Source organism: Dasypus novemcinctus, chromosome 17 (assembly GCF_030445035.2).
Source record: "Dasypus novemcinctus isolate mDasNov1 chromosome 17, mDasNov1.1.hap2, whole genome shotgun sequence".
NCBI classification, from domain to species: Eukaryota; Metazoa; Chordata; class Mammalia; order Cingulata; family Dasypodidae; genus Dasypus; species Dasypus novemcinctus.
The window spans coordinates 80,788,928-80,805,024 of NC_080689.1; the positions used below are offsets into that span (position 1 = coordinate 80,788,928).

General features: G+C 60.7%; 1 protein-coding gene across 1 annotated transcript; it reads right to left on the reverse strand.

Moving 5' to 3' along the window:
* Nucleotides 1–204: 204 nt before the first annotated feature.
* Nucleotides 205–15,162, reverse strand: CD8B (CD8 subunit beta). The gene is made up of 6 exons (XM_058279053.1): nt 15,087–15,162; nt 12,188–12,547; nt 9,274–9,363; nt 4,979–5,068; nt 3,574–3,610; nt 205–918 (listed from the first exon to the last, which is right to left on the reverse strand). The coding sequence occupies exons 1-6, from the start codon at nt 15,127–15,129 to the stop codon at nt 906–908; spliced, it is 633 nt and encodes a 210-aa protein (XP_058135036.1). The 5' UTR covers nt 15,130–15,162; the 3' UTR covers nt 205–905.
* Between the last annotated feature and the right edge of the window lie 935 nt (nt 15,163–16,097).

The window sequence follows — 16,097 nt, forward strand, 5'->3', positions numbered from 1 at the left end:
CTGCCCCGCTCGGCCCGAGGCTCCTGTGGCACGGCCCTGGTGCCCCCGGCCGCTCTCGACCTCTGTACCTGCAGTGTGGCTACGGCGCGTCCGGGGGCAGACCAAAATGAAGACTTACCATCTTTATCCTTTTTATCCCTTTTCAGCTGAGCATCGACATTTTTGCCATAGACGGGTGTTTGTGATTTTGCATCACGGGAGCCATTTGCATTTTTACTCACGTCTTTATTTTTATAACCAAGACATTTTTTTTCCTTAAGAGAACAGAAAGTGAGAGAAGAAGAGTACAAACTGTGGGAAAGCAGAAATGAAAGCGGAAAAACTTCTTACCAGGAGATGAAGTGACCCCCCCCCCCACCCACGAGTCCCCAGGCCCATGTCCTCAGAGGCCAAAGTGGCTGCCGGGTCTGCCCCTCTCAGGAAGCCTCCTTCTGAAGCTGGGTTTGGCCTCTGGGGCTCTCTGTGAGGACGGTCAGCTGCAGCCTGAGAAGACCAAGGGGGAGTCTTCCCTGCACCGTCCCAGGGAAGACTCTGGGACCCCATGACAGGGCAAAGCAAGTTCAAAGACGGTGGCTGGATGGCCCATTCCAAGGTCCTGGCCCAGCGCCGGCGAGGCAGGAGGCGGGAGCCGTGCCAGGGCGGCGTTTCCTACTCGTTCCCTCCACACTCTGCGAGCTGCTGACGGTGCTTTGGGGCTCTGGAATCCTCTAAGAGTCCCGATGCCCGGCCAACAGGTCACTCGCGTGCGCAGGGCCCGCAGGAGAACGTGCGGGGTCAGAGCGGGCAGCGTCTGCAGGCCAGGGGGCTCCGTGGGCGAGCGGGTCCGTCTGCCCCACCCTTCCAGGTCCCGCTCCTTGCCCAGACCAGGGTGTTTTGAGGCAGGACGGCAAGCTCGTATTCTCCGCTCAGCTGTAAAACCTGAAAAACAAGGTGCAAGCCACTCGTTCTCAAGCAAATCTCCAATTTCCGACGAACAGCGAGGGCCGTGCTCCACTCCGCGTAGCCTGGGCCAGGAGTTTGGCCCCATATTTAGGGTCCGTCTTAGTCATTTAAAAAAACTGCAGAAAAGGCCCTGCAAAGAACCCTGGCTCTGAACAGCGCTACTTCCGGCAGGGCCTTCTAAGCCGAGCTCTTCTCGCCAGCCCCCCGAGGGGCAGGAGGAGGGGGCCCGCTGGGGGTCTACTTTACAGGACGGCCAGAGGCTGGGGAGGTCTGCCCACAGCACGGGGGGAGCTCGGACACACGGCCTGGGAGCCAGGGACTACTCACCCACACCTGGCTTGCGACTCCAGAGAGGGTTTTTGAAGTTCTTTTTTTTTTTTTTTTTTTTTTTTTTTGCCACAAAGCCTTTTGTCTTACAGGAAAGTGTCAACAGACAACAGATGAGCTGCTGAATAGATGAGGAGCCCAGACCTCCACCCAGAGCCCTCGAACCCCTTTCCTCCCTCAGCTGACCCGCACCGACTTCCGCCTCCAGCTCCTCCAAAACTGGGAGCAAGTTAAAGGGAAGCCGGTGCGAGAGCAGAACACGTCTCTGTGCACCAGGTAGACGCCTGTCGGGGACGCGCTCTCCACACAAGGCCACCAAAGGAAGGCGTCGAACGGAGAGTCCTGGAGGTCTAGCCTTAGACAGAGGGGAAGGCGTCGATCAGAGAGTCCTGGAGGTCTAGCCTTAGACAGAGGGGAAGGCGTCGAACAGAGTCCTGGAGGTCTAGCCTTAGACAGAGGGGAAGGCGTCGAACAGAGTCCTGGAGGTCTAGCCTTAGACAGAGGGGAAGGCGTTGAACAGAGTCAAGGAGGTCTAGCCTTAGACAAAGGGGAAGGTGTCGAACAGAGTCAAGGAGGTCTAGCCTTAGACAAAGGGGAAGGCATCGAACAGTGTCCTGGAGGTCTAGCCTTAGACAAAGGGGAAGGCGTCGAACAGAGTCAAGGAGGTCTAGCCTTAGACAGAGGGGAAGGCGTTGAACAGAGTCAAGGAGGTCTAGCCTTAGACAGAGGGGAAGGCGTCGAACAGTGCTCTGGAGGTCTAGCCTTAGACAGAGGGGAAGGCATCAAACAGAGTCCTGGAGGTCTAGCCTTAGACAGAGGGAAAGGCGTTGAACAGAGTCCTGGAGGTCTAGTCTTAGACAAAGGGAAGGCGTTGAACAGAGTCCTGGAGGTCTAGCCTTAGACAGAGGGGAAGGCGTTGAACAATGTCCTGGAGGTCTAGCCTTAGACAGAGGGGAAGGCGTTGAACAATGTCCTGGAGGTCTAGCCTTAGATAGAGGGGAAGGCGTCAAACAGAGAGTCCTGGAGGTCTAGCCTTAGACAGAGGGGAAGGCGTGGAACAGAGTCCTGGAGGTCTAGCCTTAGAGAAAGCCGCTGAAGTTATTATCCCTGAGGTAGCGACAGAGGGTGGAAGTTGCGATGACCAAAATCATCTCTGAAAATTTCCCATGGAAGTCAGCATATATCTTTTAGCAACCGTAACAAACTATCATATCCGCCTCTAGGCAAACTACTATATGTTTAAATAATGTATAAAAGAAGGTAGAACATATAATAAAGAGAACATATGCGGAGGCCACAGCTTTTGAGCACTTTAGCTGCATTAGTTTCTGGGTTGCTGGGCTCGTGGAACTGAATTTAGATGCGTTAAGTGAGCTCGTGCCCCACGCCGCGGCACCACGTGCCGAGCCTCTTGTGGGCCTCGCCCCAGCCAGGTGGGGGTAACGGCTGGTACCTTGGTCCCATTTCACAGATGGGGACTCGGAGCTCAGGGAGGGCGGCGACTGGCCTGCAGCGGGCGGCAGATGGGGCCGGCGCCCGCTCCGCCCCGTCAGAGCTCTGGAGCCCGTCCTGGGCAATCGAGAGGCCTGAGTAGTTTCTCCGGGCACTGCCATGTGAACGGGGGTTGTACTGAGGCGAAAATCCAATGAATGGGGTCGGGGGATGCGTAAAACGGTCTCTATTTTGAGAGAGAAACCTCAAATTTGGAAAGGGCTGGGGGGCCCTGCGGCTGGCAGCAGCGCGGCTCTGGCTCCGGGGTCTCTTGCTTCTGCACCTGCTCCCGGCTCAGTGGGCCTGAGGGGCACTTTAGGACCCCAGTCTCTGTGCGACTCAGCCTGTGGGTGAACCCGGGACCCCAGGTGGGGTCAAGGGCGGGAGACGAGATGGCGCCAACACCCAGCGCCAAGAGGCTCTGGAGTGGCCTCGACACGCGGAAGCGCCCCTCCACCCCGGAGGGGCCGGCCGGCCTCCCAGCCCTGTTCTGCTCGGGGGCTGCCCACGAGCCTCGGCTGGCCCCCGGGACCACTAGGTCAAGGTCAAGTGAAACAGGGACGGGAAGGACCCTGGGGAGCCCCGGAGGGCGGTCCACATGTGCCGGGGTGGCTCACGGAGCCGAATTCTGCCGTCCTTGGAAAACAGTTACCGCCTGCTCGCAGTGGGGGCTTTCTCTTCTGAATTCTATCGCCCCATCTGTTCACACAGCTGGTGATTTTTGGAAGGTGGCGTCTGAGCAGGTAGAGCTGCAGGCAGGGGTGGGGGCCCTAGGACCACCCCCGGGCATCCGCCGAGGTTAACGGCACTTACTGTTTCATGAAGCGGAGCCGGGCTCTCCTCCGCAGGCCTGAAAGAGGAAACGGAAGGCACCAGTGAGGGGGCCCCGGGCCCCGGGGGGCCCGGACGTGGAGGGGCCGCGCCCGCAGAGCGCGCGCTGCACGGGCTCTGCTCTAGACGTACGCATTGGAGCTCCCCTCGTGCTCGCCGCAGACCTACGGCTTGGATGTTCCTATCAAGAGCTCCATTTTATACAGGGGAAACTGAGGCACAGGGAGACTACCTCGCTCCACCAAGGGGTAAGGCCCGAGCCTGCGCCCTTAAACACGCTATCTGGCCTCTTGCTCGGCAGGTCGGGCCTGGGAGGTCACACAGAGGGCGTGCGCTCAGGGCCGCCACCAGCTTTTCTATTGGGAGGCAAAAGAAAGCACGTCTGTCCATAGGTTTGTCTCATCCTTTCGTACTTTTTGTTTCTGAAGCACATTGAATAGCATGCGTGATATATTCCATAAGTACAGACATCGAGTTGCAGCTGGTGCTCGCACATCTGTTTTCAAATGGTGGGATCCTTGATCAAAAAGCTTGCAGACCATACAGACGAGGGAGCCTTCTCGGGGGGGCGGATTATAATGTTTATATTGTAAAAAATTTTATAAAATTTATATATATAAATAATATAGGTAAAAAACATAAAATACATATAATATTTATATCATAAAAAAAGCTTGGCAGACTGCTGAACTTGAATGGCTTTCTCGGAGTGGGGTGAAACGGGCCCCTTTGTGGGGGCAACTGTATGCGACAGTGTGTGCCCTGGCGCCCTTCTCCGGGGAGAGGGTCCCTCCTTGGCACCCCACGGTCAAAGGGTCCTTGATCTACGGAAGTCAAGAGCCGCTAACTGGGCGCACGCTCCTGTGTACCCGCCCATCCCTATTTTACAGAGGCCCAAACAGGAGGAGACGTGTCCTAGGAGGCGCAGGTGCGCACCAGCACCGGGGGGCTGGGCCTTCGGACCCCTGGACCCCTGCGCTGCCACCGGGGTGGCTCTCCACCTTCCGGAAGAGCCCAGGGCGGGGAGGAGAGCCTGCCCGAAGGAGGAGCTCCGCCTCTGGGGTTGCTGCCAGGGGAACAGCCCTCTCTGGGCTCCCCACGGCCCCCGGGGGCAGGATCTCTAGCTTCTGGGAATAGAGCTCAACAGCCCACCCGCAATCTCTCTGTGCCCGAGCACCACCGGCTGCCCAGGGGCGCTCCCGCTTACGGAGCACGCCGCACCTGCCGGCCCCGCGGGGAGTCGACAGGCACAGCCCTGGGAGGGGGGGTGCTGCTGTCCGGGGGACACAGGGGCAGCTCAGAGCAGGGCAGGGGTCAGAGTCACCAGAGGAGGGAGCGGCCCCGGGACACCTCCGGCGCAAACGGGAGCCTAAAGGGGCGAACTCACAGCACAGGTGCACGGCCACGCTGAGGGACAGCAGCAGGAGCAGGGCGCCGGCCAGCAGCAGGCCGAGGGCGAGGGGGCTGCAGGGCGGGCCTGGAAAAGACACGGGGCGCGCACGTCAGCGGGGCCCGCCGCCCGGAGGACCCGCCGCTGCCGCCCGGTGTCTTTCCTTCTGTCTCTTCTCTACCAACTCGAAACATCGAGATAATTCCAGCCGTAGGAGGTCACGTCCCACCTCCAAAGTGTGAAAAAACAAACCCAGTAGCTGCGGATGTTCAAAGATGATCTTCACGTCTGGTAATGGGATATTTTTTCAGGAAATATGTTCAAAACTCTTAATTTCACAAGAAATAGACGAATATATTTTCTTTGTAAAAGATTCAAGTGTATAGTAGAGTGTCCCTTGAAATCCTAGCTCAAATACCACCGCTATTAATTTGGTATTTTTCTCTTTGCCTTTACACATGCATAGTTCTGCAAAGGCACATGTAGCTCAAAAGAAAAAATCATACAGTGGGTTTTACTGTGCAAACTGTTCGGCAACTCCTGCGTCTTCTCCGCTTAAACACGTCAGTGCATCCTTTTTACCAGCAGAGTAGCAGCATGTGTAGACATTCCATGGCTTTTTTAGTCCTCGGGGTGTATTTAGGTTGTTACTTTTTTTGCTTTTTACAAATTACTCTGCAGAAGACAGCACATGCCTCCTTATGGAGACAGATATTGAGAATGGGACTTGCTAACACTAAACTATGTACCTCTGAAATTTAAGAGCTGCTGTTAATTGCCTTCCAAAAAGGCTGCACCGATTTACATGCCAGTCCACCAACCGTGCCTGCAGGATGGCCCACCACACCCCCGACCCGGATCTTATCTCAGCTTTTTGGGTTTTGCAGGCCCAGGGGGTGAAAAGGGACACGGCAGTTCTATCCCCTGACTATGCGTGAACTTCAGCACATTGTCATTCATTTACTGGTGTTGGCCACTTGCGTGCTTTTTCTTTGGGAGTTGCCTATTGTTCCTCTGCCCATTTTGCGTGCCGTTTAAACAGCAGAATTTAATGATCAGTGTTCGGAATTCCCTCTGACGCCTCCCATGGCGCGGCAGCGGGCCCCTCTGAGGAGCTGAGGGGCAGAGCCGGGAGCCTTGGGTAAAAAGGAGCAAGGCTGCAGGTGCGGGCTCAAGTTTAAAAGAGCCTGCAAACAACCCATGGATGTCAGGGAAGGGAGAGAGTTTTTTGGTTTGCCAGGAACAGTACTAACTGCAAACTTCCATCTCCTTTACAAATGAGGAAACCAGAGCTCAAAGAGGCTAAATTCCATGCCTGAGGCCCCCCTCCCTGCCCCCCAAAGGCAGGGCCAGGAAAAGGGTCCAGGCCCCCTAGCTCCAAAGCCCCTGCTGGTACCACCCTGGCCACATGAGGCCGTGGTGGGCACTGGAGTAGCTGCTCGGCAAGGGAGGGAGCGCCCCGTGCCCAGAGGGCAACAAGCCAGGCTAGTGACTGGTGGAAAGCTGGCGAGAGGTCTCCGAAAGTCCTTCCCACCTCTGCGTGTTGAGGGTTTCTACGTGCCTCCCTCTCACCTCCCCCCTCACAAAAAGGTGGACCTGAACAACAGGCTCCGTGAGCGAAGTCAGACCCAAAAGGCCACACATCGTATGCCCTCATTAACGTGAAACGTCCAGAATCGGCGACTTGAAGAGACAGAAAGCCGATCCCTGGGCGCCAGGGGCCGGGGGCGGGCAGGGAGAGGACCTGTAGACGGCACAGGGGCTCGCACGGGGAGGCCGGAAATGTTTTAAAACGGGATTGTGCGGATGGTTGCCCAAGTCGGCAAATTTTCTAAAAAAATCCTCAAACGGTACACTTGAAATTGGTGAACTGTATGTATGTAAATTATGCCTCAGTCAAGTTAACAAAACAAAAACAAAAAAGGAACGGAGGGGGCTCCAGCCGCAGGGGAAGGGGGAGCGGGAAGGGCCCTCTTCCTTGAGGAGGGGTCCTGTCTGAACTGGAAGCTAACGGGGTCACCCACCCAAAATGGGACCCCAGGAAAGGCTGCATCTTCTAACAAAGGCCACGTAAAGCCAGCACTGGGCGGGAAGCCGCGCCAGAGCCACACCTGTGGCCTCCCAGCCCCGCCTGCCTTGCCCTACTAGGGCCTGGGGGTCTCTTGAGGTCAGATCTCATCACACAGCTCCCGAGAGAGCAGTTTAGAAACCGCCGCCCCCCAGCACCTACAGGGCTGGGTGTAAGGGTAGCTTCCCTGTGAAAGGGCATTATCACCCCCATTTTCACAGATGAAGAGACTGAGGTTCAGAGAGGCCAAATCGGTTGCCCAAAACCACACCTTGACCTCAGGCCCACCAGGCTACACTGCCCCATAACCCTCTCCCCCAAAGCAACTTCCAGCTACCTCTCCCCACCCCACTCCACTCGACTCTGCCCTCCTCACGTGCATCCTGGCTAGTCCTAGTGACCTCCTAACGTTTGATTTGCATTTTGCCCGTTTTACTGAGGACTGAGATAAGAAACGATGTAAGAAATTTGAAGACCTTTTTTTACATCATTTAGACAGTGAACTCGCTATTGTTTAGTGGTCCTTAGTGAGGGTGAACAGAGCAGGTTCATCCCAGAATAGAGAGCCAGGACAAAGGCTTCTTCGCCTGGTGCCCAGGTGGGAGGTGGGGGTCCCACATAATCTAAAATAGACCCTTTGCTTCAACTGGGGTTTGTCTGCACAGCAGAGACCTGGCTTCTGCGGTCTCATCCTAATAGCCCTATTGCATTTACGTTGTGTTCTTTTTTATTATTAATATACTCTGCTTGAAATCCTTTAGGGGACATTGTCACGGTAGAAATACTTTATACAATGAGGTTACTTGGTCCCCAGTTTTTGTTGTTTTTTTTTTAGGTACTGGAGCTGGAGATCGAACCCAGGACGTGGGAAGCTGGTGCTCAACCACTGAGCCACAATGACTCCCTGAGTTGTTTTTCTCATTTGTTTGCTTGTTTTTTTGGTTTTTAGGAGGCACTGGGAACCGAACCTGGGACCTCCCATGTGGGAAGCAGGTGCTCAACTGCTTGAGCCACATCGGCTCCCGGGCTCCCATTTTATGTTCCCTTAGACTCTGCCCTTCCACCCACGGGTTCTGTTTTCGTTTCACCCCGACCTCACGTGGCAGCTGCCCTTTGCATCTCTAGATCCTTTTGGGCACCCTTCCTCAGGATCTTTCTGGTGTTTTCTATATTTAAGACAAAGCAACCCAAGCAGCACAGCGCAGCCCGGCATGGCTTCTCAGGGGGTGTTCCATGGGTGGGAGCAGGGGGCACTTTGTTTGTCCCAGTAACTTTTGGAGGGTAGAAGTCGGGGTTTTTCCAAGAACCCGTGATGGGTTCCAGGGAAGCGTGAGTGTGTGTGTGTGTGTGTACACACGCACGTGTGTTCCAGCTGTGGCGTCTGGGCGCTTACAGCCCAGAGAGGCCAGTTTGCTCCCTCGTTAGCAAACCCACGGGGAGCACGCTGTGCTGGGCCCTCTGTTAGGCACCGAAACGGGAAAAACTCAAGTGCTGCTCCTTTCGGTTGAGTCTTGTTTTTCAACAGCCTCACTGAGGTAAGACTTACATTCAGAGTTCACCTGTTCAGAGCGTACACTTCAGTGGTTTTTCTTATATTCACAGAGTTGTGTCACCGTCACGACAATGGAACTTTAGAACATTTTCACCCCCCCAAAATGTAACCCCATATCCATCAGGAGCCACCGCCCATTTCTCTCCCCACCCCTCCATCCCCAGACTACCACTAATGCTTCCCACCTCTAGAGAATGTCGTATTCTAGACGTTTCACAGCAACGGAGCCGTACAGTGTGTCCTTTGGGCTCCCTTCCCTCGGCCTCACGTCCCCAAGGTTCGCCCCCACCTGGCATCCGTGCCTCCCCTTACCACGGCAGGCAACAGGCCACTGATGGGCGCAGCACGCTCTATCTGTCCTTTCTCTGGCTGATGCACACCTGCTGTGTTTTCAGTTTTGGGCTCTTATGAATAATACTGCTGCGAGCGCGCATGGGCATTTTTTCGTGTGGACATCGTCCTCCCCTGACTTCTGTCCTGCCGCGACTTGGGGTCAGCGCCCCGGGCGGCTGTGACCGGCGGGGGGACGGCCCTGCGGTCTGGCTCGGCTCCCCTCCTGCCCCGCATGCCCTCAGAGCAGCGGGCGTGGAATCCCCGCGGGAGGAGCTGGACCGAGGCGGGCAGGGCTGCGGCCACGTCTGCGTCTCAGGACCCCGGGGTGGGGGCACTCACCGCGCGGGGCCGCCGGGCTCGGAGGGCGGCACACTCTCTTCTTGGGGGTGGACTTCTTGGTGGGCTGGGGAGGGGTGGGCAGGATGTCAACTGGCAGAAAGAAAACAGACATGAGCCTGAGCCTGGCAGACGGGGCGGGGGCAAAGGGGGCTTCCACCCAGGCGCTCGGGCCCTCCCGGCTGCTCCCTGGGCTACGGGGGGCTGCCGGCCACAGAGCAGCGGGATCCCCAACTCTCCGACACGCCCCAGGGCCTGGGGATGGGGCCGGCTTGGTGTCCTGGGCCAAGAGGGGCTCTGGGGCCCGGGCACCTCTCTGCCTCAGTTTCCCCATCTGCTGAAGTAAAGACACCCCCTCCTTCTTCTCTGGGTGGTCGTGAGAATTTAAGGGCACGGCGCACCCAGCAGACGCGGGGCCCGAGAGCGAGGCCAGGGTCCTCGGGCCGTGCCGACCACCCCTCAGCCCGCGGAGGGGCCACGGCGAGGCGAGTGCCCTTGGTGCACGCACCGCACCGCGCGCGGGGCAGACGTCCTGAGAACCCTCAGGTGTCCCGGAGTTCCGGGGACCTGTGGTCTGCTCGCAAGCTTTCATTTCCAAGGTGAACGGCCAGAGGGGTGAGAGGGGACCCCCACTGCTGAGCAGGCTGGGCTGGGACCCTGAGCCCCCTCCTGGCTCCTGGGTGGGCCACCCCCTCCTCATTTGACCCTGGTGCCACACTTTAGAGTGCTGGGGCAGGCAGGGGACAGGCACACGGGCCCAGGCAGGCGCCTGAGGCCCGGACAAGGCAGGAGCGCGGCGCGGTGGCCCGGCCTCTGTGGGCTGGGGGCAGAGGGCGCACGTGCCGTGAACGGGCAGCGCGAAGGGGCAGCTCCGCAGCGGGGGTCCCTGGGGCGGGGGTCGCTCTACAGTGCGGGCGCCGTGGCATTCCCGGGCAGGAGAGGGCAGAGCTCCCCTGCTGCTCAGGGCCCGCGGGCTCCAGGGTACCGCCCTGGACGAGCGACCCCCGGCTCACGCAACGCGACCACTCCCGGGGCGCGGCCCGACCCCCGTCGACCCGCAGGAGCGCAGAGCTGGGGTGGCTTCCCCCCACGAGCCGGCCCTCACCGCAGAGCCGGGGGCTGCACCCCACCACTGCAGTTCAGACCCGGGGCTCCCCGCTGTCCCCCGTGGAAAGGTTTTCTGACAAAAACGTCGAGCACTTTGGGAGGGCCCAGGCCACAGGCCGTCCACTGCCGAGGGCGGCTGCTGGACACACGTGGGGACTCGCTGCCCGAGGTGGGCGGCCCCTGAGGCCGGGCAGGGCCACCAGGGCCCGGGGGGCGCGGGTGAGCGCGGGGTGGGCACGGGATGTTTTTGCTTCCTGGAGCCCAGGGGACCCCCTGGCGCCCCCTTGGCCCGCGCTCAGAGCTCTGGCTCCCCTTCCTAAAAGGGACGGCACTTTGGGGCCGTGGCTGCTGAAGGGGCCAGGCAGGCCCCGCTGCCCCAAGCGTGTCCCGCCGTCACAGCCTCCTCCTGGGGCAGGGGCAGCGGCTCCGGCCCTGGACAGCCCCCTGGGGAGACGACGGGGCTGCGGCGATTCTCTGGGGGGAGAACTCGGGGGTTTTGGAAACAGGGAAGCCAGAAGGGCGGGGGCGGAGGTGGCGGGAGGTTCCAGAAACCAGGTTTGCTTATTTCACGCCCACCTTGCTCAGACCCCGAAAGCCCTTGAGTGGGAAGATGCGGGGCTTCCAGAGACGAACTATAAACCAAACCCAAGCTCCCGGCCCCCCAAGCCCCACCTTCAATACAGGAACCCGTCAAGTCCCAACGTGAGGGGTGCCCGGGCTCCCGCCCCGAGCGCTCCCTCATCTCCCCCACCCCTCGGGGAGACCGCGGCTGCCAGAGGAGACAGCTGGCCTCCTCCTCCTCGTGCTGCCGGGGTCCCTCCCAGCCATCCCTGCGCCTCCCTGCATCGAGCAGCCTCATTTCTGGGGTTCCCTTGTCATCCTCACGCCCCAACCTGAGAACCCAGGTGAGGGGCAGCAGGGCAGAGGGGCCGGCAGGGGTCAGCCCCAGACACGGGCTACACCAGGGAGGCCAACACCGGACATGGGATTTGAGGATTTCTGCCATAACTCCTTGTCCCCTCCGTGCCCCGACAGCCTGAGCCACGCTCCAAAAGGGGGCAGCCATGGACCCCAGGTGACTACGAGCCCTGGGCAGACGGCCCGTCCACACCGAGCTGTCCGTGTACAAGACAGCGAAAAGCTACCTGGACAGAAGAACGTAAAGTATCTCCGTAATAGTTTTTTGTATTCACTGCCCGTTGATTGGCTGGGTTAAAATACACCACTTAATTGATCCTGTTCCTTTCCACATTTTCAAAACGGGGCTACCAGAAAATTTGAAACTACATGTGTGGCTGGCAGTGTATTCCATCAGATGTGCTGACTTGACTCGTGGAACCGCAGCTTCTCTGGGCTGAAGGGGGCCGTGGAGGCTGCCACCAAGCCCTCGGGACGGGAGAGAAACTGAGGCCCAGGGAGGGACACGGCCTGCTCATGAGCAGCCGGCGGCCTGCTGGGCCCTCGTGCCTGCAGCCGGGGCTGTGGGCTGGCCCGGGGCACATGGGGGCAGCGGGAGCTTTCCTTCCCGCTGTGCCCACCCTGTGGGCATTTCTGAGGCCCTCGTCGGGCTGGCGGTGCCGCCCAGTCCCCTTACGGGTGCACCCCATGAGATGCAGCGACCGCCCAGCTCTCTGACCCCGGCCTTTCGGCCTCACCTGCCCAGTGGGGATAATCGGGCCGCCCGCCCCGGGGAGCCCGGCCGGGCTGTCCCCACGCCTCTCGGGGTCCTGTTAGCCGGGCGCACTGCTCGACCCGTCGTCCCCGCTGCGGCCGGGGCTCGCGGAGCGCGGGGACGCCGCCAGGCTCTTACCCACGCTCAGCCGCGTCCTCGTCCAGAAGGCCAGCTTGGGCGACCCGATGGTCATGCAGACGTAGGTGCCGCTGTCCCGGGGCCTCACGTTCCGTAGCCTGAGGGTGGACCGGGACGCGTCCTGAGACACGGCCAGGTCGTCCCGGCCCTTGCCCGGGCCGTGCACGGCCCCCTTCACGGGGTCCCAGTAGGCCAGGAACTCGTGCTGGCTGTCCACGCTCGGGGCCTGCTGGAGCCGCAGCCAGTAGACGCGCGCGCTGGCGGGGTGGGCCTTGGTCTCGCAGGACAGCGTCGCCGTGCCGTTGGTCTGCACCGTCAGGGAGCCGGGGCCCGGCCGCAGGGCGCAGCCGTGGGGCAGAGCTACGGGAGGCAGAGACGGAGGCGCAGGCTCGCGCGCAGTCCGGTGTCGCAGGAGGAGCCCGCCCGGGGACGGGGCCCGGGGATGGGGGCCCCTGGACTCGGAGCTCGTGCTCCCCACCTCCCAGGAAATCACCGCAAGGGGCGACGGGAGGGGTCGCGGAGGCAGCCGCTATTTGCTGACTGTGGGCTTAAGCCCCTTGCTTAGTGACCTCAATGAGCCTCGGACCTGCTTGGATGAGGCGTGAAGCCACCTGTTCAAGGTCCCACTCGTAAGTGACCTGGGATTCAAATCCGAAGCCCAAGTCAAATGCCTTTCACCTAGCCCGGCTGGTGCTGAAAGCAGAGACAGGCAGCAGGCTCCAGGCAGCCTCAGGGGCCCCGAGGCAAGCTGGAGAGAGGCTCGGCCTGCACAGGCTCAAGGGCGACCAGCCACTGCATCTGGATGGGTGGTGACAGCCAGCACGAGGGGTCCCCTGTCCCCTAGTGGGCAGTTCAGCCCGTCACCCTGCAGCCCAGCAGGCGCCATCCTCCTCCATCGGTCACTGAAGTTCCCTTTCCAAGGGGAAGCCGACTCTGGACAAGGAGGGACTGTTCAAGGGCACTAGAGAGGTCAACGCTGGTTTGGCCCACAGCGGTGTGACCTTGGGCAAGGCCCTGAGCCGCTGCCTCCCCGCTCTACAGGAGGGCCGCTCTGCGCTCTTGTCCTGCCCTCCTCGGAGGGTTAGCAAGAAACGCTGCGACGCCCAGGACGAGCCTGCGAGCGGGAAGCGCCGTGCACGAGCAAGTCCTTCCCTGCGTTTCATCTCAGAGGTCGCTAGCGGCACAGGGAACTTCAGGGTGAACGGCAGAGCGTCCCGCTCACGGCCAAGGGCGTGTGTGCTCCCACAAACGGAATCTGACCAGGTGAGCTTTCTCTTTGGGCAGGCGGATGCCCTGAAGCCCAGGGCAGAGAGCCCAGGGTGGGCTCCAGCCAGGACACGACCCGGGAGGGAGTCTGTCTGTCTGCACGTTGCCAGGAGAAGCCAGCTTACGCTGGGAGCCGCCCAAATTCACAAACCTTGCGCCTCAGGCGCCACGTTCTCTTCTAACAGGGACAGAGGGACCTGGAGCTTTTTTGGCTCCGCTCTCAGGCCACTCTGGCTTCCATGCGCATCACGAGTGAAAAGAGGTCTGGGGCTGGGATGGCCCTGGGCCTTCTCGTTTTCCCCAGACTCCACTCCTTCTCAGCGGACCAGAAGTTCTTAAGAGTCTTGGGTCATTCACCTCTTGGGGAAGAGAGTGAGGGGAGCGGATGCCACTATTTTTTTGGGGTGGCCAGTGGCCATGTGTACCAGGCAGGGTGCCTGCGGCGGCTTAGGTGATCCTCACTGAATCTATTCCCTGAGTCCCATGAGGGAGAGGCTATTTTTTTTTTTAAACAATTGTTTTAGGAGGCACCGGGGTTGACCCCAGGACTTCGAACCTGGGATGCAGGCGCTTGACCCCCTGAGCTACATCTGACCCCCTCCGAGCGGCTGTTTTATGACAGAGGCCCCGGGCGGCGACCTCAAGGCCGCCCAGAACCTGAGCCGGAAGCCACCCCCTGAAATGAGGACACCGTTTGGGGCCACAGTCCCTCTGTCCTTCTCAGAAAGCCCGGAAGTACCTCCTTCATGCCCACCGGGGGGGGGGGGAGAGGCTTGCCGCGGGCGCCCCTCGCCCTGCCCTGTCCTCGGAGGGGGCCTCCTGAGAGCCCCCCATGGCCGACTAAGCCCTGCCGGGCCTCAGTCCACTTCTCTGCTCCGCCCACCCCCGGATGCCCCTCCAGAGGGCCCTGCTGCTTCCAGAACCCCCGCCAGACTCCAGCGCTTCTGAGCGGCCTGGACGGGCTCCGGGCTGTGCGGGCCTCGCGGGCCAAGCCTGGGGCTGGCAGTGGCCTCGCCCTGGCGGGACGCCCGCTCTGGGCTTGTGGGGCATGAGAGCGGATCAACCGCAGGTGGGGGGGGCAGGAGTCTTGGGGGGGCAATGAAGGGTGGGCTTCTTCCAACAGATGGTCCGAGCAGGCACGGACAGGGAACCCGCTGCTGCACGCCACCCCGGGCTGCCTCTGGTCAGAGCTGCTGCCCGCACCGCCCACCCTGGCAGGACCTGGGGTCAGGGTCCAGCTCGGGCACCCGCCGGCTACCCCAGGCGCTGGACCCCCCGTTCTACCAACGCGTCCCCGGAAGTGATAAAAAGGCGTGCACGGGGGAGTCCGGGCTATGTGCGCAGAAGGAAACTGGAGCGTGCCTGGGGGCGCCCCGGGGACCCTCCCGCAGGGACCCTGAGCAGGGGAGTTTTCCTTCCTCTCCTGACCTTCGTCCTCTCCTCTCTCCCTGTCTCCCTCCCTCCTTCCCACCTCTCCTGTGCCAGGACCAGGGTTTGGGGGTTCTGTCCTGGAGCTCCCCAGGCCCCTGGGACAACGAGCCCCCCGGGGAGGAGGTTCCTCCAGGCGCGGGCCCTGCCCGGTCCGAGCGCGGCGCGGCCCGCCCTGCCCTGCGCCCCGCGGCCCCGGCCTTACCTGCGAGCTGCGCCGCGAGCAGGAGCCAGAGCCGCGGCAGCATCGTGGCGCGCCCGGGACACCTGCGCCGCGCGGGCCTGCGGAGCTCCTGGGCGCCGGGTGGGTGGGGAGCGGGGAGGGCGGGGCGCCGCCGCGGGGCGGGGGCGGGGGCGGGGGCGGGGGCGGGGGCGGGGGCGGGGGCGGGAGTGGAGGCGGGGGAGTGGAGGGGGCGGGCGCGGAGGGGCAGGGGGCGGGCCGGGGGCCGCCGGTCTGTCCCGCGCGCGTGGGCTGGCAAGGCCCCCGCCTGCGTCCTCCCAGCTTGACCGAGGGTTTGGCTGCCCTTTCCAAAGAGCCCCGACGGTCGCCCTGCTTTCCGGGAAGCAGACGGGACCGCTGCCCTGTGCCAAGCAATTGCACCTTGTGTGATGACCCGCCAGGGTCGTGGCGAGGGGCAGGGTCACGACCCCGCGTGACAGTGGAGGCAACCGAGGCTCGGAGATGCTCAAGGGCCCCCGGGAGTGCTTGGAGAGGCGCTAAGGTGGGTCTGTATCTTCTTTGTTTTTGTTTTTTCCTTTTTAATTTTTTGATTTAATTGCCTGTTTTATTTAAAGATACATTAAAGTTACATTAAAAAATATAAGAGGTTCCCATACACCCCACACCTCCCCCTCCGCTTCTCCACATCAACAGCCTCTTCATTATTGTGGCACCATCGTTGTGTTTGGTGAATACATTCTGGAGCGCTGCTGCACCACATGGATTATAGTTTACATTGTAGCTCACACTCTCCCCCAGTCCATTCAGGGGCTATGGCAGGATAAACAATGTCCTGCATCTGACCCTGCAGTATCACGTAGGACAACTCCAAGTCCCGAGAGGACCTTCGGGGCTCAGCAGGGCTCACAGCTCTTACGAGCACACACGGAGGAGGGATAACAGCTAACTGGCTGACATGCGGCAGGAGGCGTGGGGAAGGCGAGCTGGCAGCTGGGGCTTGAGAGGCGCCCCCAACCCTGCCTCAGGCGTGGCAAA